This window comes from Blennius ocellaris (assembly GCF_963422515.1).
Source record: "Blennius ocellaris genome assembly, chromosome: 12".
NCBI lineage: Eukaryota > Metazoa > Chordata > Actinopteri > Blenniiformes > Blenniidae > Blennius > Blennius ocellaris.
The window spans coordinates 28286540-28308576 of record NC_137661.1 but is presented as its reverse complement, the minus strand read 5'-3'; the positions used below and the strand labels follow the sequence as shown (position 1 = coordinate 28308576).

The 22037-nt window shown below is 48.2% G+C and overlaps 3 protein-coding genes across 5 annotated transcripts in view; all 3 read left to right on the top strand.

Annotated features, from left to right (window-relative positions):
* Window positions 1-1730: 1730 nt before the first annotated feature.
* LOC308137288 (transmembrane protein 45A-like) lies at window positions 1731-10575 on the top strand. Of its 2 annotated transcripts, XM_080505907.1 has the most exons (7): window positions 1731-1839; window positions 7036-7235; window positions 8078-8290; window positions 8539-8723; window positions 9412-9554; window positions 9637-9753; window positions 9897-10575. In XM_080505907.1, exons 2-6 carry the CDS (start codon window positions 7040-7042, stop codon window positions 9725-9727), a joined length of 828 nt encoding a protein of 275 aa, XP_080362033.1. In that variant the 5' UTR covers window positions 1731-1839; window positions 7036-7039; the 3' UTR covers window positions 9728-9753; window positions 9897-10575. The 2 variants fall into 2 exon arrangements, with proteins under 2 accessions (XP_080362033.1, XP_080362032.1); XM_080505906.1 differs by having other exon boundaries at window positions 9637-10575.
* Window positions 10576-11365: 790 nt separating this feature from the next.
* LOC308137233 (vesicle transport protein SFT2B-like) lies at window positions 11366-16842 on the top strand. Of its 2 annotated transcripts, XM_080505840.1 has the most exons (8): window positions 11366-11492; window positions 11591-11680; window positions 13279-13364; window positions 13490-13571; window positions 14404-14439; window positions 15040-15098; window positions 15169-15198; window positions 16090-16842. In XM_080505840.1, the coding sequence occupies exons 1-8, from the start codon at window positions 11427-11429 to the stop codon at window positions 16127-16129; spliced, it is 489 nt and encodes a 162-aa protein (XP_080361966.1). In that variant the 5' UTR covers window positions 11366-11426; the 3' UTR covers window positions 16130-16842. The 2 variants fall into 2 exon arrangements, with proteins under 2 accessions (XP_080361966.1, XP_080361965.1); XM_080505839.1 differs by lacking the exons at window positions 11366-11492; window positions 11591-11680 and having other exon boundaries at window positions 13097-13364.
* A 173-nt stretch (window positions 16843-17015) lies between these two features.
* The window catches only part of LOC308137616 (chromodomain-helicase-DNA-binding protein 1-like), a gene marked incomplete at its 3' end in the record, with an annotated part of 5486 nt that continues 464 nt past the window's right edge, over window positions 17016-22037 (top strand). The window contains exons 1-7 of the mRNA XM_080506368.1: window positions 17016-17144; window positions 18482-18594; window positions 19302-19408; window positions 20416-20527; window positions 20824-20855; window positions 21792-21873; window positions 21955-22035. Of these exons, the coding sequence (XP_080362494.1) occupies window positions 17042-17144; window positions 18482-18594; window positions 19302-19408; window positions 20416-20527; window positions 20824-20855; window positions 21792-21873; window positions 21955-22035 (630 nt within the window). The 5' untranslated portion in view covers window positions 17016-17041. The remainder of the gene's footprint in view (window positions 17145-18481; window positions 18595-19301; window positions 19409-20415; window positions 20528-20823; window positions 20856-21791; window positions 21874-21954; window positions 22036-22037) is intronic.

The window sequence follows — 22037 nt, the reverse complement described above, 5'->3', positions numbered from 1 at the left end:
AAACTGCAGTTTGTCACAAAGGAGGATTTTATTGTGGAATCAGACGGAAGCTGTACAGACGTCATTTCCTCCCGAGGCTCAATCAAACACGTTTCTTGTGGATCGTTTAAAAAGAGAAACCAGGTCCGGCGCTCCAGCAGATGTTGCAGATGTTGACGCCCCTCGGACGTGTACGTCACGTGCGTACGTGCCAGGGCCCTTGTAGCGGCCGGGTTGCCAGAACCGGCTCAAATACGTCACAGCGAGAGAGTTACTTTTTGAGTTTTCAGAGTAAAATATAGGCGATATGGAGGAATTAGAACAGAACTGTAATATATATATATATATATATATGTATGTGTGTGTGTATACACATATATATACATATATCTGTGTATATGTATATATATATGTGTGTATACATATATATATGTATGTATGTATATATATGTATATGTATATATATATAGCGAGAGAGAGAAAAAACAAAAACAGAAAGCTTTTACCAACAATTCAGTTTTTAAAAAAACACCCAGTCGTTTATTAGAAAAGAGAGAGAAAGAGAGAGCGAAAGGGAGAGAGAGAGACAGAGAGGGAGAGAGAGAGAGAGAAAGAGACAGAGAGAGAGAGAGAGGGAGCGAGGGCGAGAGAGAGGGAGAGAGACAGGGAGAGAGAGAGAGAGAGAAAGGGAGAGAGCGAGAGAGAGAGAAAGGGAGAGAGAGAGAGAGAGCGAGAGAGAGAGAGAGAAAGGGAGAGAGAGAGAGAGAGAGAGAGAAAAAGGGAGAGAGAGAGCGAGAGAGAGAGAGAGAAAGGGAGAGAGAGAGAGAGAGAAAGGGAGAGAGAGAGCGAGAGAGAGAGAAAGGGAGAGAGAGAGAGAGAGAAAGGGAGAGAGAGAGCGAGAGAGAGAGAGAGAAAGGGAGAGAGAGAGAGAGGGGGAGAGAGAGAGAGAGAGAGACAGGGAGAGCGAGAGAGAGAGAGAGAAAGGGAGAGAGCGAGAGAGAGAGAAAGGGAGAGCGAGAGAGAGAGAGAGAGAAAGGGAGAGAGAGAGACAGGGAGAGAGAGAGAGAGAGAGAGAGAGAGAAAGGGAGAGAGCGAGAGAGAGAGAGAGAGAGAGAGAGAAAGGGAGAGCGAGAGAGAGAGAGAGAGAGAGAGAGAGAAAGGGAGAGAGAGAGAGAGAGAGAGAGAAAGGGAGAGAGAGAGAGAAAGGGAGAGAGAGAGAGAGAGAGAGAAAGGGAGAGAGAGAGAGAGAGATCTATATCTTCTCGGGTGTCAATCACTGAAACTGTTTTGATGACGTAAGCAGCTCAGATCGACTCATTTAGCATTTTGGCGGAAAGTGTGTGAACCTGGCAACCCGGCCTGGCCCGAAAGTAGCGGTTTCCTGTGATGGGGGGGCGGAGGAGGAGGGGGGGGGGGGCTCGGGAGGGACGCAGCCAGCGGGCGGAGAGAAAGTGCACACGTGGACACCGGAGACAGACGTCCCGGTCCTCCAATGTCTCCCTGCGCCGTGACGCGTCGGTCCGCTCGTCCAATAGGATCGTTTCACTGGACGCGAGGAAAAAACAACAAAGTGTTTTGGAGTCGAAACAAATGTGGAGGAAAATAAAAAGTGTTGTGAGAAACGATGTGAGGAGGAACAACTGACGATCTCTGGACGATCTGAGAGGACAGGAGGAAGACCCCCCCCCCCCCCCCCTCAAGACCCCCCCCCCTCCAGACCTTCCAGACCTCCAGACCTTCCAGACCTCCAGACCTTCCAGACCTTCCAGACCTTCCAGGCCTGACGAACTGGATAAAACACCTCTGAAGCTGGATTTTGCGTCTTCACGTTGATTTCCGGCTGTTTCCTTTGTGTTCCAGGTAAAATAACGACTCTTTTTTTTAAATACTCGTTACTTTGGTTGTTTCTGTGGATTTTGAAAGACTCGAGGTGGAAGAAGAGAAACAGACTGAAGAACAAACATGTTGTTTTCCTGCTGGAACGTTTTATCAGGAAGAACTAATAATAGAACTTCAGGATTTATTACCTGCTAATGAACTAACAACTGTAAAGCTGCTTAAACAATATAGAAATAACCTTATAAATATAGAAATAATCTGATCAATATAGAAATAATGTGATTATAGAAATAACATGATAAATATAGAAATAACCTGATTATAGAAATAACCTGATAAACATAGAATAACCTGATTATAGAAATTACTGATAAACATAGAAATAACCTGTTAAATATAGAAATAACTGATAAATGTAGAAATAACCTGATAAATGTAGAAATAACTGATAAATATAGAATAACCTGTTAAATGTAGAAATAAGTGATAAATGTAGAAATAACCTGATAATAGAAATAACTGATAAATGTAGAAATAACCTGATAAATGTAGAAATAACTGATAAATATAGAATAACCTGTTAAATGTAGAAATAAGTGATAAATGTAGAAATAACCTGATAATAGAAATAACTGATAAATGTAGAAATAAGTGATAAATATAGAAATAACCTGATAATAGAAATAAGTGATAAATATAGAAATAACATGTTAAATGTAGAAGTAAGTGATAAATATAGAATAACCTGATTAATATAGAAATAACTGATAAATGTAGAAATAACTGATAAATGTAGAAATAAGTGATAAATATAGAAATAAGTGATAAATATAGAAATAACTGATAAATATAGAAATAAGTGATAAATATAGAAATAACCTGATAATAGAAATAAGTGATAAATATAGAAATAAGTGATAAATATAGAAATAAGTGATAAATATAGAAATAACCTGATAATAGAAATAAGTGATAAATATAGAAATAAGTGATAAATATAGAAATAAGTGATAAATATAGAAATAACCTGATAATAGAAATAACTGATAAATATAGAAATAAGTGATAATAGAAATAAGTGATAAATATAGAAATAAGTGATAAATGTAGAAATAAGTGATAAATATAGAAATAAGTGATAAATATAGAAATAACCTGATAATAGAAATCAGTGATCAGTTTCTCCAAATGACTTCAGTTGAATAAAACAAGGTGATGCTCTGCTGCTGGTCTCTGGTGTTGTTCAGTCCAGGTTTAATCACATTACCGAGTCCTTTGAGGCGGCGAGGTGAGGGAGGCGGGGGTTTCCATGGCAACTCAAGTGTTTTCCTCCACCTGGAGAGGTTGTTGTCCGGCGTTTAACATCTCTAACAGTCCGGCTGTGTGTGTGTGTGTGTGTGTGTGTGTGTGTGTGTGTGTGTGTGTGTGTGTGTGTGTGTGTGTGTGTGTGTGTGAGTGAGGTCGCTCCGTCTGGAGGAGACGTTTCATCACAAAGCAGAAACTCCCTTTGATCCACTGATGGTCCTGCTGTATTGTGCTCCAGCTGCACCTGTGGACGAGTCGTCTCTCTTTCTTTCTTTCTTTCTTTCTTTCTTTCTTTCTTTCTTTCTTTCTTTCTTTCTTTCTTTCTTTCTTTCTTTCTTTCTTTCTTTCTTTCTTTCGGCACTACTTGTTTCCATGAAGGAGTAAAGGTGGAGGTACCAGAGGCTGACAGCAGTTCACATAAATCTGGTGCAACTTTAATTTTCTCAGAGATGATGGATAATCATGATGGAGGAGAAGGTGGAGAGGGTGGACAGTGACTCCGTCAGGTTGCAGTGAGGGTGGAGAGGGTGAACAGTGACTCCGTCAGGTTGCGGTGAGGGTGGAGAGGGTGGACAGTGACTCCGTCAGGTTGCGGTGAGGGTGGAGAGGGTGGACAGTGACTCCGTCAGGTTGCGGTGAGGGTGGAGAGGGTGGACAGTGACTCCGTCAGGTTGCGGTGAGGGTGGAGAGGGTGAACAGTGACTCCGTCAGGTTGCAGTGAGGGTGGAGAGGGTGGACAGTGACTCCGTCAGGTTGCAGTGAGGGTGGAGAGGGTGAACAGTGACTCCGTCAGGTTGCAGTGAGGGTGGAGAGGGTGAACAGTGACTCCGTCAGGTTGCAGTGAGGGTGGAGAGGGTGAACAGTGACTCCGTCAGGTTGCGGTGAGGGTGGAGAGGGTGAACAGTGACTCCGTCAGGTTGCGGTGAGGGTGGAGAGGGTGGACAGTGACTCCGTCAGGTTGCGGTGACGGTGGAGAGGGTGAACAGTGACTCCGTCAGGTTGCAGTGAGGGTGGAGAGGGTGAGCAGTGACTCCGTCAGGCTGCAGTGAGGGTGGAGAGGGTGAGAAGTGACTCCGTCAGGTTGCGGTGAGGGTGGAGAGGGTGAACAGTGACTCCATCAGGTTGCAGTGAGGGTGGAGAGGGTGAACAGTGACTCCGTCAGGTTGCGGTGAGGGTGGAGAGGGTGGACAGTGACTCCGTCAGGTTGCGGTGAGGGTGGAGAGGGTGAACAGTGACTCCGTCAGGTTGCAGTGAGGGTGGAGAGGGTGAGCAGTGACTCCGTCAGGCTGCAGTGAGGGTGGAGAGGGTGAGAAGTGACTCCGTCAGGTTGCGGTGAGGGTGGAGAGGGTGGACAGTGACTCCATCAGGTTGCAGTGAGGGTGGAGAGGGTGGACAGTGACTCCGTCAGGCTGCAGTGAGGGTGGAGAGGGTGGACAGTGACTCCGTCAGGCTGCTGTGAGGGTGGAGAGGGTGAACAGTGACTCCGTCAGGTTGCGGTGAGGGTGGAGAGGGTGAGCAGTGACTCCGTCAGGTTTCAGTGAGGGTGGAGAGGGTGGACAGTGACTCCGTCAGGTTGCAGTGAGGGTGGAGAGGGTGAGCAGTGACTCCGTCAGGTTGCGGTGAGGGTGGAGAGGGTGAGCAGTGACTCCATCAGGCTGCAGTGAGGGTGGAGAGGGTGAGCAGTGACTCCGTCAGGTTGCAGTGAGGGTGGAGAGGGTGAGCAGTGACTCCGTCAGGTTGCAGTGAGGGTGGAGAGGGTGGACAGTGACTCCGTCAGGTTGCAGTGAGGGTGGAGAGGGTGAGCAGTGACTCTGTCAGGCTGCAGTGAGGGTGGAGAGGGTGGACAGTGACTCCGTCAGGTTGCAGTGAGGGTGGAGAGGGTGAGCAGTGACTCTGTCAGGTTGCAGTGAGGGTGGAGAGGGTGAGCAGTGACTCTGTCAGGCTGCAGTGAGGGTGGAGAGGGTGGACAGTGACTCCGTCAGGTTGCAGTGAGGGTGGAGAGGGTGAGCAGTGACTCCGTCAGGTTGCAGTGAGGGTGGAGAGGGTGAGCAGTGACTCCGTCAGGCTGCAGTGAGGGTGGAGAGGGTGAGAAGTGACTCCGTCAGGTTGCGGTGAGGGTGAAGAGGGTGGACAGTGACTCCATCAGGTTGCAGTGAGGGTGGAGAGGGTGGACAGTGACTCCGTCAGGCTGCAGTGAGGGTGGAGAGGGTGGACAGTGACTCCGTCAGGCTGCTGTGAGGGTGGAGAGGGTGAACAGTGACTCCGTCAGGTTGCGGTGAGGGTGGAGAGGGTGAGCAGTGACTCCGTCAGGTTTCAGTGAGGGTGGAGAGGGTGGACAGTGACTCCGTCAGGTTGCAGTGAGGGTGGAGAGGGTGAGCAGTGACTCCGTCAGGTTGCGGTGAGGGTGGAGAGGGTGAGCAGTGACTCCATCAGGCTGCAGTGAGGGTGGAGAGGGTGAGCAGTGACTCCGTCAGGTTGCAGTGAGGGTGGAGAGGGTGAGCAGTGACTCCGTCAGGTTGCAGTGAGGGTGGAGAGGGTGGACAGTGACTCCGTCAGGTTGCAGTGAGGGTGGAGAGGGTGAGCAGTGACTCTGTCAGGCTGCAGTGAGGGTGGAGAGGGTGAGCAGTGACTCCGTCAGGTTGCAGTGAGGGTGGAGAGGGTGAGCAGTGACTCCGTCAGGTTGCAGTGAGGGTGGAGAGGGTGGACAGTGACTCCGTCAGGTTGCAGTGAGGGTGGAGAGGGTGAGCAGTGACTCCGTCAGGTTTCACACAAGCTGAATTAGACAGAAGTGTTCATTATTCTGAGCAGGTAAACAAACAGAAGGGTGGAGACCTGGCGGCTCGCTGGCCTCCGTCAGGCTGCAGAGGTCAGCTGCCACCAACACACACACACACACACACACACACACACACACACACACACACACACACACACACACACCCTAATTACATATGATTATGCTGTTTAACTAAATTACAGACACTCCTCCACATTTAACCCCTCCTTTCTTCCTCCTCCACCCTTCCTGGCCTCCCTTCCTCCACCACGTCAACGTCGTCCAGTCAGAGAAACTAAAACTCTCGTTAGCTTCAATCGGAGGAAATGTTCTCTCCCCCTCTCTCGAAACCACGCCCCCTCCCTCGAAGCCACGCCCCTCCATCGAAGCCACGCCCCCTGTACTTTAGTGTTGTTGTTTTCAAAACAAAGAAAATGGTCTGGGAAAGATATTAAGTCAAATCAATCTTCTTCTTGCAAGAAACAATGAGCCATAATAATAATAATAATAATAATAATAATAATAATAATAATAATAATAATAATAATAATAATAATAACAATAATAACAATAATAATCAGTAGAAGACAATATTTGACTCCAGCAGGTCCATAATTCTTTCAGTTTAATTTAATTGGAATTTCACGACTTTAACTGATCTTAGTTGTTTGCAACAAATCTTTAAATCTTTAAAATTCTTACCGACAAACAAAAGAAAGAAAAAGCATTTTAACTTAGAAGGTGGAGTGAAAACAATCGTTACATTTAAAACCGAGATAAATACCAACGTGTGAGAAAAACCAAGGAAGAACGAAGTCGAGAAGATTCATGAAGTCGTTCTGATGTGACGGCGAAAAGAATGTTTATCGAGACAATAAGTCAACTGAATCAACAACAACATGGTGAGGACGCTACGTCACCAGCTGATTGTTACTTTAATAGAACATTAAAACATTGGTGGCGGTGAAGAACTCTGTGTGATTTTAAACTTAAACTTCAGAGGGAAACTAAACCTGAAACATTGTGAAGCTGGGAAGTTAAAACCTGTGTTTCACTTTGTGGGGTTCTGTTTTACACCTGATTCTATTTGTTTGTTGGAGCTGAATGAACCAATAGCGCGGCGTCTCCTCCTGCAGGGCGATGGGGAGCTTCCAGGGCCACGCCCTCCCGGGGAGCTTCTTCCTGCTGGCGGGGCTCTGGTGGACGGGGAAGTACTCTCTGTGGCACGCCACCCGCCGCAACAAGAGCCTGGGCGCCGCGCGGCTGGCCGGCCGCGCCTCGCAGCGCCGCCTGGAGGTCGTGGAGAACGCCGTCATACTCTTCTTCTCTGTCGTCGGTAAGAGACGGCCAGCGGGGGGGGGGGGGGGGGGGGTCACCGCTCGGGGGAGTTTGTGATGAACGCCGTTTGACCAGGCCTGAGCGGCGGTGGAGGTCCGTCGGTTGGTTGGTTGTTAGGTTGGTTGGTTGGTTGTTTGGTTGGTCAGTCGGTCGGTCGGTTGGTCTGTGGGTTGGTTGGATGTTTGGTTGGTTGTTAGGTTGGTTGGTTGGTTGTTTGGTTGGTCAGTCGGTCGGTCGGTTGGTCTGTGGGTTGGTTGGATGTTTGGTTGGTTGGTTGGTTGGTTGGTTGGTTGGTTGGATGTTAGGTTGGTCGGTCGGTCAGTCGGTCGGTGGGTTGTTAGGTTGTTTGGTTGGTTGGTTTGTTGTTAGGTTGGTTGGTTGTTTGGTCGGTCGGTCAGTTGGTTGGTTGGTTGGTTGTTTGGTTGGTTGTTTGGTTGGTTGGTTGTTTGGTTGTTTGGTCGGTCGGTCAGTTGGTTGGTTGATTGGTTGGTTGGTTGGTTGGTTGGTTGGTTGTTTGGTTGTTTGGTCGGTTGGTTGTTTGGTTGGTTGTTTGGTTGTTTGGTTGGTTGTTTGGTTGTTTGGTCGGTCGGTCAGTTGGTTGGTTGATTGGTTGGTTGGTTGGTTGGTTGGTTGTTTGGTTGGTTAGTTGTTTGGTTGGTTGTTAGGTTGGTTGGTCGGTCGGTCGGTCGGTGGCTGGTTGGATGTTTGGTTGGTTGTTTGGTTGGTTGGTCAGTCGGTCGGTTGGTCGGTCAGTCGGTCGGTTGGTCGGTCAGTCGGTCGGTCAGTCGGTCGGTCGTTCGGTGGGTTGCTGAGCGCCTGCTGCTCTGCGCTGTGTTTCAGGGATGCTAGCTGAGCAGTTTGCAGCCGACGGACCGAAGCTGCAGCTGTACGACTTTGCGGCGCAGCACTGGGACGACCTGATGAACTGGCAACACGCCACCATGTACCTGTTCTTCGGCCTGGCCGCCGCCGTGGCCCTGGTCATCCACACCACCGAGGCGGCGCCGCCGGCTCTGGACAGGCTCATGCTGGCGATAGCGTTCTTCAACCAAGGTAATAATTACTAAATAAATAAAAGTACTGGTGTGATGGTACAAAGACCGCTAATAGCGCTAGCTTGACGCTAATGGCTGTTTAAAGTCGGCCGGCTGCTTGGAGACGAGGCTCGTCCTCCATGATGGTTTGTTCTGGTCACTCACGGCCAGTGGGCGTGGCCAGTGGGCGTCGTCGTCACAGGAAGCGGTTTGAAGTGGACGGAGGACGCCCCCGCCACCACAGACTTGTTCCGTCTGTTCCCTCAGGGTTCCTCTTCCTCTACCACCTCCATGGCAGGAGCATGCTGGACGTCCACGTCCACCAGCTCCTCCTCTACGCCGTCTTTGGCGACGCCCTGGTGGCGTTCCTGGAGGTGTTCCACCGGGGGAACATCCTGCTGGAGCTGCTGCGCTGCACCTTCACCGTCCTGCAGGGGAGCTGGTTCTGGGAGGTAAGCTGGGACGGTGGGACAGTGGGACGGCGGGACGGTGGAATGGTGGGCCGGGGGATGGCGGAACGGTGGGACGGCGGAACGGTGGGACGGTGGGACGGCGGGACGGTGGGACGGCGGGACGGTGGGACGGTGGGATGGCGGGACGGCGGGACGGTGGGACGGCGGGACGGCGGGACGGTGGGACGGTGGGACGGTGGGACGGTGGGTCGGTGGGATGGCGGGACGGCGGGACGGTGGGATGGTGGGCCGGTGGACGGTGGGACGGCGGGACGGTGGGACGGTGGGTCGGTGGGATGGCGGGACGGCAGGACGGTGGGACGGCGGGACGGTGGGCCGGTGGGACGGCGGGACGGTGGGCCGGGACGGTGGGCCGGGATGGTGGGACGGCGGGACGGTGGGACGGCGGGACGGTGGGCCGGTGGGACGGCGGGACGGCAGGACGGTGGGACGGCGGGACGGTGGGCCGGTGGGACGGCGGGACGGTGGGCCGGGACGGTGGGCCGGGATGGTGGGACGGCGGGACGGTGGGACGGCGGGACGGTGGGCCGGTGGGACGGTGGGTTGGTGGGACGGCGGGACGGTGAGTCGGTGGAACGGTGGGACGGTGGGACGGCGGGACAGGACGGTAGGACGGTGGGATGCTCCACCAACCCGGTCCCTGATGCTCCTCTGCGTTTGTCCACAGGTGGGCTTCGTCCTCTACCCCCCCCGCGGTCCGCAGTGGGACCTGAAGGACCACGGCAACATGATGTTCCTCACCATGTGCTTCTCGTGGCACCTGGCCTTCGCCATGCTGGTGGTGAGCGTCCTCTACTGCACCGTCAGCTGGTGAGACCTCCGTCCCCCGGGGTGGTTTGACGGGACCCAGGGGACCCCGCGTTCAGCTCTGACCTTGTGTTGGCTTGTGCAGCGTGGCTCGCTCCCGGCTGAAGAGGACGCCCCCCATGGAGATGGGCCTCCTGAAGACCAGGGACGCCGAGTCGGAGGACGAGGTCCTATGAAGACGGACGGCGTTTCCGTCACGACGGTGAATCAGGGAAACGAGGACGTCCGGGCTGGAGACGCGGACGATGGGCTTTGGCCCCTCCCCCGCCTCGGCCTCGTCAGTCCAGCTGTTCACTTCCACTTCGTCTCTATTTATTCACATATCCGTCTTTCATTTGCACACAGGGGACGGCGATCCTGGACTTTGGTGCTCAGTGGCGCCATCTGGTGGCCAAAACGTGTCTCTTCTATTTGGTCGTGATTTACATGTGTTTGTGGCTTTACTTGTTTCATTGATCAGAGTCGGTGGGAATCAAACACAGTTGCCAAGCAACGCGTGTTTTATCCGTCTAAATACGTACACGTTGCTCGTTTACACCACAATGTATCTTTTTTATAACCTCGACTAACTTTTACTGTATTTGATCTGTTGTCCCGCTGGAGATTGTCCACAACAATCTTCCCTGGAGACGTTTCAACTTAATTCACACTAAAACGTGCATGAAAGGACCACGAGAACGTGAGTCAGGAACGTTTCTCATGTTCCTCATGCAACATGAGCTTCTGATTTTCTTTCTATAAAGAAACAGAGACGCCAATAAAACCAAACTCAGTGATGGAGAGAATGATGTTCTTTATCTTCTGATCCTGGTGAGTTCAGTGTTGACGGAGGCGGATTTCATTCTCATGGAAAAATACCAATGGACTCTGACTCTTGACTTAATGATCTCAGAATGATCTCATTAATCCAGAAAAGCAGAGTCGATGTTCATGTTTCATGCGAATGAAACACGCTTCAGTAAATGTTCCTTCACGTTAGACTCAGTTGACGGAGTTCCGCCATAATAAAGCGTTTTATTCTCAACATGTGGTTTTTGTTGTTCTTTGTTTTTATTAATTTGTCGTGTCGAGACTCGACCAGAGGATCGTTTCATCACATGAAACACAAAAGTCTGTTTGATGGAGAAATTAAACCAACCAGCATGAACCTATATGAACATATAGGTTTGAATATAGGTTTTTGATATATGTGACATGTATAAAATTGACCGTTTTCCTATATTATATGTGCATATATGCACATATACATGCATACAGGTACTTATTTAGGTACATATAGGCACATATATATGTGCCTATATGTTCTTCTTGCATAATTGTTTTTTAGTTAGTTCTTAGTTATTGCCTTGATAATGTATGACAGTTGCCAAAGTGATATATATATATATATATATATAGATAGATAGATAGATAGATAGATAGATAGATAGATAGATAGATAGATAGGATATATATGTATATATGTATGTGTGAAAATACAGAAGCAGTACAGGAGACCTGTATGGCCTGTATATTCACATATATGCACCTACGTTTTGCCTATATGTGGCATATATACGCATGTATGCAGCATATATATTGTCATATATGAGCATATATCCTCATATAGGTTCTTTCCATGTGGGAAACGTCACTGACTGAATAAATACAAAACAGAGATTATTATCATTTATTTCTTTGAACTTGATTAACGCAGCAGGGGGTCAACAGTGTGACGTCACACGTCAGGCTTCAGGCTTCAGGTGCGCTGATTGACGCGCCGCCGCCTACCTGGCCAGGTGAGCGGCTGACGTCACACGGCCGCGTGACGCTGCCTTCCATCCTCCACACACACTGCCGAGGACACCGCTCGTGTCTCCGTCCAGACGAGGGGACATGGACAAGCTGAAGTCCGTCCTGAGCGGCGAGGAGGCGCGCAGCGAGGACCGGAACGTGATCCAGGTACGGTCCGGGTCCGGGTCCGAGCCGCGGGACGTCACGTGTGACGTGTGACTCGTCTTTCACGGCCGCTGTGTGTCTGTCCCCCCCCTGTCCCCTAGGCTGTGAACGAAGCGTCCACTCTGGGCTGGGGGACGCGCCTGAAGGGCTTCGTGGCGTGTTTCGTGGTGGGGGCGGCCTGCACGCTGCTGGTGGGTCCCCCGGGTCCCCCCTGGTCTCCCTGGTCTCCTCTGGAGCAGGAAGACAACCTGAACCCGATGTGGACTTTCTGGTTCTTCTGGCTCTGAGGAATGTGGAGGACGACCTGCAGTGACTCTGCAGTGACTCTGCAGTGACTCAGACCAGCAGCACTTTATTATCCAACCAGCTTGAAGTCTCAGAGGGAGAACGAGAGTCTTGTGACCTACAAGTGTATCAGTCTGCAGACTGGAGGACTGGACAGTAAATGGTCATAATGACGTCAAAGACGTGAAGAAGAGATCAAAGAGTGTTGAGCTTCTGGAGGCTCGTCCTGCAAAACACCTGCAACTGTTTTAAATACTGTCTCAAGAATAGCCGAGAGGACAGGAGAGGACAGGGCAGGACAGGACAGGACAGGACAGGACAGGAGAGGACAGGAGAGGACAGGGCAGGACAGGACAGGACAGGAGAGGACAGGGCAGGAGAGGACAGGAGAGGACAGGGCATGACAGGACAGGGCAGGAGAGGAGAGGACAGGGCAGGACAGGAGAGGAGAGGACAGGGCAGGACAGGAGAGGACAGGACAGGACAGGACAGGGCAGGACAGGACAGGACAGGACAGGACAGGAGAGGACAGGGCAGGACAGGAGAGGAGAGGACAGGGCAGGACAGGAGAGGACAGGACAGGACAGGGCAGGACAGGAGAGGACAGGGTAGGACAGGAGAGGAGAGGACAGGGCAGGACAGGAGAGGAGAGGACAGGGCAGGACAGGACAGGACAGGACAGGAGAGGACAGGACAGGACAGGACAGGACAGGACAGGACAGGACAGGAGAGGACAGGGCAGGGCAGGGCAGGGCAGGGCAGGGCAGGACAGGACAGGACAGGACAGGACAGGACAGGGCAGGGCAGGACAGGACAGGACAGGACAGGACAGGACAGGACAGGACAGGACAGGACAGGGCAGGACAGGAGAGGACAGGACAGGACAAGAAGACAAACTCTTCATTTCCAGTCTCAGATCAACAGTCCTGCTGCTGCAGAATGGAAACTATTATAAATTTCTCTGGGTTTTACATTAAAATGGGCTTTGAATTGAGATTTTTCAGTCACAATTTAAAATCTGGATATTTTGATCACGTCTGTCTGTCTGTCTCTCTGTCTCTCTGTCTGTCTCTCTGTATGTCTGTCTCTCTGTCTGTCTCTCTGTCTGTCTTCCTGTCTGTCTCTCTGTCTGTCCCTCTGTCTGTCTGTCTCTCTGTGTGTCTGTCTCTCTGTGTGTCCCTCTGTCTGTCTTCCTGTCTGTCTCTCTGTCTGTCCCTCTGTCTGTCTTCCTGTCTGTCTCTCTGTCTGTCCCTCTGTCTGTCTGTCTGTCTCTCTGTGTGTCTGTCTCTCTGTCTGTCTGCCTGCCTGTCTGTCTCTCTGTGTGTCCCTCTGTCTGTCTCTCTGTATGTCTGTCTCTCTGTCTGTCTTCCTGTCTGTCTCTCTGTCTGTCTGTCTCTCTGTATGTCTGTCTCTCTGTCTGTCTGTCTCTCTGTATGTCTGTCTCTCTGTCTGTCTGCCTGCCTGTCTGTCTTCCTGTCTTCCTGTCTGTCCCTCCGTCCTGCAGGGAGTGTGTTCGCTCTTCATCCCCAGGATTGGAATCACACTCTTCATCGTCTTCTACACCTTCGGAAACATCTGCACTCTGGGAAGGTGAAGATTCTCTCTGATTTAAAAAGCCTTGGTTTGAGGAGAACTGTGTTCGGAACAGGGGGACTGAGACGTTTTATTTTGACAGTACGATGTTTATTTTGACAGTACGATGTTTATTTTGACAGTACGATGTTCCTGCTGGGCCCGATGAAGCAGCTGAAGAAGATGTGTGACAGAACCCGAGCTCTGGCCACCGCCATCATGATCGTACGTCCTCCTCCTCTACGTCCTACAGTTCTCTACCCCGATTCTCAACACACAGTGGTGGAACGTGTTCCGGTGTTCAGGAGGAACTTGTGGAGCAGAACCAGGCGACGCCACCTGGTGGAACAGAGTTTAAAGTTCCTGCTCCTCGTCTGTTCCTTTCATTTAATCTTCAGATTTGTTTGCTTTTCTTCAACGTCCCTCCGTTTTTACCTGACATTAATTTACTTGTGTGACTGAAACGGTTTCTAGCTTTTTCCAGATTAACTGGTGGTGCCCCATTTAATGACTTATTGATAAATCACCAATCCATTCAAATTTTTAAAAAAAATCATTAATCCTTATTATTTATACAATAATTATTTTTGATAATTTATTCACTTTTAATGAATTACTCAATTACTCTCGGAGTTGTTAATTACAGTTTAGATTTACTTCACAAGTAAACTAAACGAGGAATTTTATCATCAATAAATCAGTTTTTCCCAAACGAATATGTAGTTTTCTGGTGTTTTTAGATCCACTGTGTTAATACAGTATGACAAACTGGAAACATTACGTCAGAGCTGCACTCATGAGGTTGTCCTGAACTAGATGACACCAAAAAAAGGCAAAGTTTAAGGATTTTATGTCTGAGATATAAAGGAAAAATCAATTGTAGTGAAAAAACGGCACAAAAGGCTTCAGAGGGTTAAAGAGTGAACGACAGTTTATTTCCCAATTTGTCCTAAATTCCTCCCAGTGATTTATTACTGACAGTAATTTGAATAACCAAGCGTGAGTCCAGACATCCTCAGTGTTGTTGTGGTTGTTGACGTTGTGTTGTTTGCTGCAGACGTGCCTGGTGTTGACGCTGTGCGCCGCCTTCTGGGTGAGTTGGTCACCAAAATAATCCTGCTGGTTCCTCGTCTGCCAACGTGGAAAGAACCTATAGAAACATATATGTTTTAATATAGGTTTTGATGTTTTTAATATATGTGACATGTATAAAATTGGCCATTTTCCTATATTATATGTACATAAATGCACATATATGTGCACATATACGTGCATACAGGCACCTATATAGGTACATATATGCACGTATATATGTGTGCATATATGCACCTATATGTTCTTCTTGTATAATTGTTTTTTTTGTTAGTTCTTAGTTATCGCCTTGATAATATATGACAGCTGCCAAAGTGAGATATGGGCTATATATATATATATATATGTGGAAATAAAGAAGCAGTACAGGAGACCTATATGGCCTGTATATTCACATATATGTGCCTCAATTTTGCCTTTATGTGGCATATATGTGCAACACTGTTCTACCGACGACTGCACGCTATACGCATGTATGTGCATAGATGCGTATAGGTTTCATATATGCACATATATCCTCGTATAGGTTCTTCCCATGTGGTCTGACGCTCATCAGCCTCGTGCTTCAGTTTGTCTTCATCCCCTCTGCTTGTTGTTTCAGTGGAAGAACTTCGGCCTCGCTCTGTTGTTTGTCATCTTGCAGATCCTGTCCTTCACCTGGTGAGTCGCGGCTCGTCTCCTTCCTCACATCGGGACCACTTCGTGATTCTGATTTCTGCCTCTCTTGCAGGTACAGCCTGTCCTACATCCCCTGCGCCAGGTTTGTCCTCTTGGCTTCATTCATGAAGAATCATTTGCATGCGGGAGCAGCCAGAAATGCGTCCGAATACATTGAAACAGTACTCGGCACTACATGCTTTATGTTCCACTCAAACTCCTCAGTGGTCCTCACATTATGAACAGTCACTGCTCGGAGCTGTTCGGCTCCAGGGAAATGCCAAAATGACTCTTCTGCTCCTGAGCCGCTTTAAATTGGTCAAATAAACAGATAATAATAAATAAAAACACCAAATATATTGCCTTGGTTACATTTATGTTTCACACTGAAGGTGTTTGCTGCTGCTGCTGCTGGTCTCTCCCCACATGGAAAGAACCTATATAAACATATATGTTTTAATATATGTGACATATATAAAATTGGCCATTTTCCTATATTATATGTGCATATGTGTACACATATACATGCATACAGGTACTTATATAGGTGCATATATGCACGTATATATGTGTGGATATATGTACCTATATGTTCTTCTTGCATAATTGTTTTTTAATTCGTTCTCAGTTATTGCCTTGATAATGTATGACAGTTGCCAAAGTTATATATATATATATATACATGTGTGTGTGTGGAAATAAAGAAGCAGTACAGGAGACCTATATGGCCTGTATATTCACATATATGCACCTAAATTTTGGCTATAGGTGGCATATATATGCATGTATGCAGCATATATATTGTCATATACGATCATAAATTGTCATATATGTGCATATAAACTGCTGATATGTTTCATATATGCACATATATCCTCATATAGGTTCTTTCCATGTTGGTCCTCCTCCACAACTCTGAAGACCTCCTTTGTAGAACAGCTGAACGTTGAACACTGCAGACTGACGTGTGGTTTGGGATCCTGTGTTTCTGCAGGGAAGCCTTGATGAAGCTGCTGTCCATGTGCGTCAGATGAGCTCTTCCTGCTCAAGCTCTTCCTGCTCAAGCTCTTCTCAACGAAGAAGAAGAGTCTGAGCTTCTTGCTCGTGCCCGGATTGTTCATCGGTGGGAAAAAGCGTTTAAGATCCAAAGTTGTTTTTCTTTCTCCTTCACGTGTTATTTTTATCCACTTGGTTTTTACTACTTTGTTTACCGACTCCCTCAAAGTTAAGCAACTTTTAATGATTGTTTTCTTTTGTCTCAAAGTTCTTTTGTCTGAAGGATTTGTAAATAAACGCACGAAGGCCTTTTTTTGTGAGAAGATAAATTATAAGTAAGGAGACCAGCTTGAACAACTGCAGCAATGTTACGTCTATTTTTTAGCCTCAAGATGTTTGTATTTCAATATAAAGTCTCCCAGAACATTCCTCCATCTTGTCAGTGACATTTATGAGAAATTGTTGTTAATCAGAGCGTTGGAAACAAATAATTTAACAAATAACTTGCCAGAAGAAAGTTAAGCTGTGATCTCTGTGATATGAACGCTTCGCTTGTCTCTAGATAGTAACTCGTGTTCATCAAGCACTCATTTACAATGTTCACTGAAACGATCTGCAGTCGTATTAAAAGATAAACAATTAACCTTTTTTATTAAAAAAAAAACTTTAAAATTTTTCCCCAAAGTTGAAACGGAAGTTCGGGAGCGTGAAAAGTTTTATTTCTACGTTTGTCATTGTACATCTAATGAATGTAAACCCACGTTAAAATGTAATAAAAACATAGAAATATGGTCTGTTTGCATTTTGATCGTCAGACTCGTCTTTTATTTTGGTTTGTAAAAAGCGCGCGCTCTGCGCTCGCGTCACGTGACGCCACCCGGAAGTGTCAGTGAGGAGCCGCAGCGGGTCGCGGAGAAACTTGTTTTGCTTCGTCCAGTTCGAGAGGAAACATGGCGGACTTCCTGTCCAGAGTCCAGAGCGGCGTGAAGCAGCAGAAGAAGAAGAACAACACGTCCCTCGCGCAGGGCGACTTGCAGCAGTGGGGCTTGAGAGGTACGAAGTGTCGCGTCACCGTCTCCTCCTCCAAACAAGACTTTTATTGACTTCCTTACTTCTTTATTCAGTTATTCAGTCAAAGTCGAGTCACTTTTCAACTTTCTGGAGTCTTGACGTTATTTCCTGCTTGTTTGTCGCTGCGTCTTGTGCGGATGGTTGATTTATCCTGAGCTGACCCCTGTAATCCTCCTCCTCTTCCTCCTCCTCCCCTTCCTCCTCTTCCTCCTCCTCCTCTTCCTCCTCCTCTTCCTCTTCCTCCTCCTCTTCCTCTTCTTCTTCCTCCTCCTCCTCTTCCTCCTGCTCTTCCTCTTCCTCTTCCTCCTCCTCTTCCTCCTCCTCTTCCTGCTCCTCCTCCTCTTCCTCTTCCTCTTCCTCCTCTTCCTCTTCTTCCTCCTCCTCCTCCTCTTCCCCTTCCTCTTCCTCTTCTCCCTCTTCCTCTTCCTCTTCCTCTTCCTCCTCCTCCTCTTCCTCTCCCTTCCTCCTCCTCCTCCTCCTCCTCCTCTTCCTCCTCCTCTTCCTCCTCCTCCTCTTCCTCCTCCTCTTCCTCTCCTCCTCCTCTTCCTCTTCCTCTTCCTCCTCTTCTTCTCTCCTCCTCTCCCCTTCCTCTTCATCTTCTTCCTCCTCCCCCGCGTCTTGTGCGGATGGTTGATTTATCCTGAGCTGACCCCTGTAATCCTCCTCTTCCTCTTCCTCTTCCTCCTCTTCCTCTTCCTCCTCTTCCTCTTCCTCCTCTTCCTCCTCCTCTTCCTCTTCTTCCTCCTCCTCCTCTTCCTCTTCGTCTTCTTCCTCCTCCTCTTCCTCTTCCTCTTCCTCCTCCCCTTCCTCTTCGTCTTCTTCCTCTTCCTCTTCTTCCTCTCCTCCCCTTCCTCTTCATCTTCTTCCTCCTCCTCTTCCTCCTCCTCCTCTTCCTCTTCGTCTTCCTCCTCCTCTTCCTCTTCCTCTTCCTCCTCCCCTTCCTCCTCCTCCTCCTCCTCTTCCTCCTCCTCTTCCTCTTCCTCCTCCTCTTCCTCTTCGTCTTCTTCCTCCTCCTCTTCCTCTTCTTCCTCCTCCTCCCCTTCCTCTTCGTCTTCTTCCTCTTCCTCCTCTTCCTCTTCCTCTTCTTCCTCCTCCTCCCCTTCCTCTTCGTCTTCTTCCTCCTCCTCCTCTTCCTCTTCGTCTTCTTCCTCTTCGTCTTCCTCCTCCTCCTCTTCCTCTTCGTCTTCTTCCTCTTCGTCTTCCTCCTCCTCCTCTTCCTCTTCCTCTTCTTCCTCCTCCTCCCCTTCCTCTTCGTCTTCTTCCTCCTCCTCCTCTTCCTCTTCGTCTTCTTCCTCTTCCTCCTCCCCCCCCCCCTCCAGGGATCCAGCTCAGGTCCTACCAGTTGGACGGGGTCTCCTGGTTTTCTCGGTGTCTTGAGGTCCAGCAAGGTTCCATCCTGGGAGACGAGATGGGTTTAGGAAAGACCTGCCAGGTGCTGAGTCCTGTCCTTCTACTGGAACCCCCCCCGTCCCCCCCCCCCGTCCCCCCCCCTTCACTCACCAGGCTGATCAGGACTAGTTTCACTCACCAGGCTGATCAGGACTAGTTTCACTAACCAGGCTGATCAGGACTAGGACACAGTATCAGAGTCCAGAGCTGTTAGATTGATGGTAGAGTCACCTGGTTACCATGGAGCTGGTCTGTTAACAAAGGTCACTGTTCAGACGGGTTCAACAACCCGTCGGTCATATTATATAATTAATATCTTGTGTTATATAACATCCGGCACAGTTTCCGTCACGACGTGTTTGGATGTGAGAAATGTGCAGGAAAGTGTTGATTCATTGAAGAAAACTTCAACATTTAATTCAGTACTAGCAGTAAACTTCTTACTGGTAGGACTGATCTGGTTCTACCGACGACTGTCTATGATATTAGGATCAACAACAGACCAGCTGCTTCTAGTTTACATGAAGTCCTGAGATCCTCTACTGGGAGAAGTACTCTGAGTGTCCTCAGAGTACTTTGAGCAGTACTGATACTGACTGATCCCTCAGAGTACTCTGAGCAGTACTGATCCCTCAGAGTACTTTGAGCAGTACTGATACTGACTGATCCTTCAGAGTACTCTGAGCAGTACTGATACTGACTGATCCCTCAGAGTACTTTGAGCAGTACTGATCCTGACTGATCCCTCAGACCATCGCTCTGCTGGTCTACGTCTCCGGAGCTCTGGGGAGGAAAGGCCCGTTTCTGGTTCTGAGTCCACTGTCGGTCCTGGAGAACTGGAGGAGGGAGCTGGAGTGGTACTACTACACACTATACTACTACACACTACTACACACTAATACACACTACTGTCGGTCCTGGAGAACTGGAGGAGGGAGCTGGAGTGGTACTACTACACACTATACTACTACACACTACTACACACTAATACACACTACTGTCGGTCCTGGAGAACTGGAGGAGGGAGCTGGAGTGGTACTACTACACACTATACTACTACACACTACTGTATACTACTGCACACTACTACACACTACAAACGACTACACACTCCTGCTCACTCTGTTGAGGAGGTGTTGATTGTTTATTGTTGATTATTGATTGTTTACTGTTGATGATTGATTATCGATTGTTGACTGTTGATGATTGATTATCGATTGTTGACTGTTGATTGTTGATTATTGATTGTTGATTGTTGATAATTGATTGTTGATTGTTGATAATTGATTGTTGACTGTTGATTATTGATTGTTGATTATCGATTGTTGATCGTTGATTATTGATTGTTGATTGTTGATTATCGATTGTTGACTGTTGATTGTTGATAATTGATTGTTGATTGTTGATAATTGATTGTTGACTGTTGATTATTGATTGTTGATTATCGATTGTTGATCGTTGATTATTGATTGTTGATTGTTGATTATCGATTGTTGACTGTTGATTGTTGATTATTGATTGTTGATTGTTGATAATTGATTGTTGACTGTTGATTATTGATTGTTGATTATCGATTGTTGATCGTTGATTATTGATTGTTGACTGTTGATTATTGATTGTTTATTGTTGATTATCGATTGTTGATTGTTGATTATTGATTGTTGACTGTTGATTGTTGATTATTGACTGTTGATTGTTGACTGTTGATTGTTGACTGTTGATTATTGACTGTTGATTGTTGACTATTGATTGTTGATTGTTGATTGTTGATTATCGATTGTTGACTGTTGATTGTTGATTGTTGATTATCGATTGTTGACTGTTGATTGTTGATTGTTGACTGTTGATTGTTGACTGTCTGCAGCTTCGCTCCGTCTCTGAAGGTTTTGTGTTACAAAGGAGACAAAGACAGACGAGCAGCGATTCAGAGAGAAACCGACTCTCAGGACTTCCAGGTTCTACTGACGACCTACGAGGTCAGTTGCTGCTCTGCAGGACAGTCTGTCCTCTGCTGCTCTGCAGGACAGGGTCTGTCCTCTGCTGCTCTGCAGGACAGTCTGTCCCTCTGCTGCTCTGCAGGACAGACTGTCCTCTGCTGCTCTGCAGGACAGACTGTCCTCTGCTGCTCTGCAGGACAGTCTGTCCTCTGCTGTTCTGCAGGACAGTCTGTCCTCTGCTGTTCTGCAGGACAGACTGTCCTCTGCTGCTCTGCAGGACAGGGTCTGTCCACTGCTGCTCTGCACTCACTGACATGGTGTCTGTCTGTCCCCAGCTGTGTCTCAAAGACGCTTCCTTCTTGAAACGGTGAGTAAAAACATGTCTTGTTCAGCAGGAGTCACGTCTTTTCACTGACTGTCTTTCATGTCCTGTAGGACAAAGTTTAGCAGGGAAACCAGAGCCTCAGTGTCAAAGTATTAAAAACACATTGAGTTCATTAACAGACCTGTCCATCGTCGTGTCCATCGTCGTGTCCATCGTCGTGTCCATCGTCGTGTCCATCGTCGTGTCCATCGTCGTGTCCATCGTCGTGTCCATCGTCGTGTCCATCGTCGTGTCCATCGTCGTGTCCATCGTCGTGTCCATCGTCGTGTCCATCGTCGTGTCCATTGTGTCTCGGTCTGTCTCTCACCTGCAGCTTCCTGTCAGCAGGTCGTCACAGGAGACTTGTCCACTTATTAGTCCTGATCTATGTTGGACTTTCTGAGTTGCAGCAGTGTTTTCTAATAGACGTGTATCAAAGGGGTTCTATTGGTTGCTTAGTGACCGTCGTGAAGGTTCTCCCTCCATGTTTCTAGTAGACGTGTATCAAAGGGTTCTATTGGTTGTTTAGTGACCATCGTAAAGGTTCTCCCTCCATGTTTCTAACAGACGTGTCTCAAAGGGTTCTATTGGTTGTTTAGTGACCATCGTAAAGGTTCTCCCTCCATGTTTCTAGTAGACGTGTATCAAAGGGTTCTATTGGTTGTTTAGTGACCATCGTGAAGGTTCTCCCTCCATGTTTCTAATAGACGTGTATCAAAGGGTTCTATTGGTTGTTTAGTGACCATCGTAAAGGTTCTCCCTCCATGTTTCTAACAGACGTGTATCAAAGGGTTCTATTGGTTGCTTAGTGACCGTCGTGAAGGTTCTCCCTCCATGTTTCTAATAGACGTGTATCAAAGGGTTCTATTGGTTGCTTAGTGACCGTCGTGAAGGTTCTCCCTCCCCGTTGCGCCGGCTCTCAGTGGTTCCGCTCTGCAGGTGGAGGTGGAAGGTTCTGGTGGTGGACGAAGCTCACAGGCTGAAGAACCAGAACTCTCTGTTGCACGGAACTCTGACTCAGGTACCAAGCTGCCTCTTCTTCGCTCCTTCGTTTCGTCACTTCTCTGCTTTTACTTGCCCGTTTTTTTTTGTTTTGTTTCAGTTTTCCGTTGGGTTCCGCGTCCTGCTGACCGGCACGCCCATCCAGAACAACGTCCAGGAGCTGTACTCGCTGCTGAACTTCGT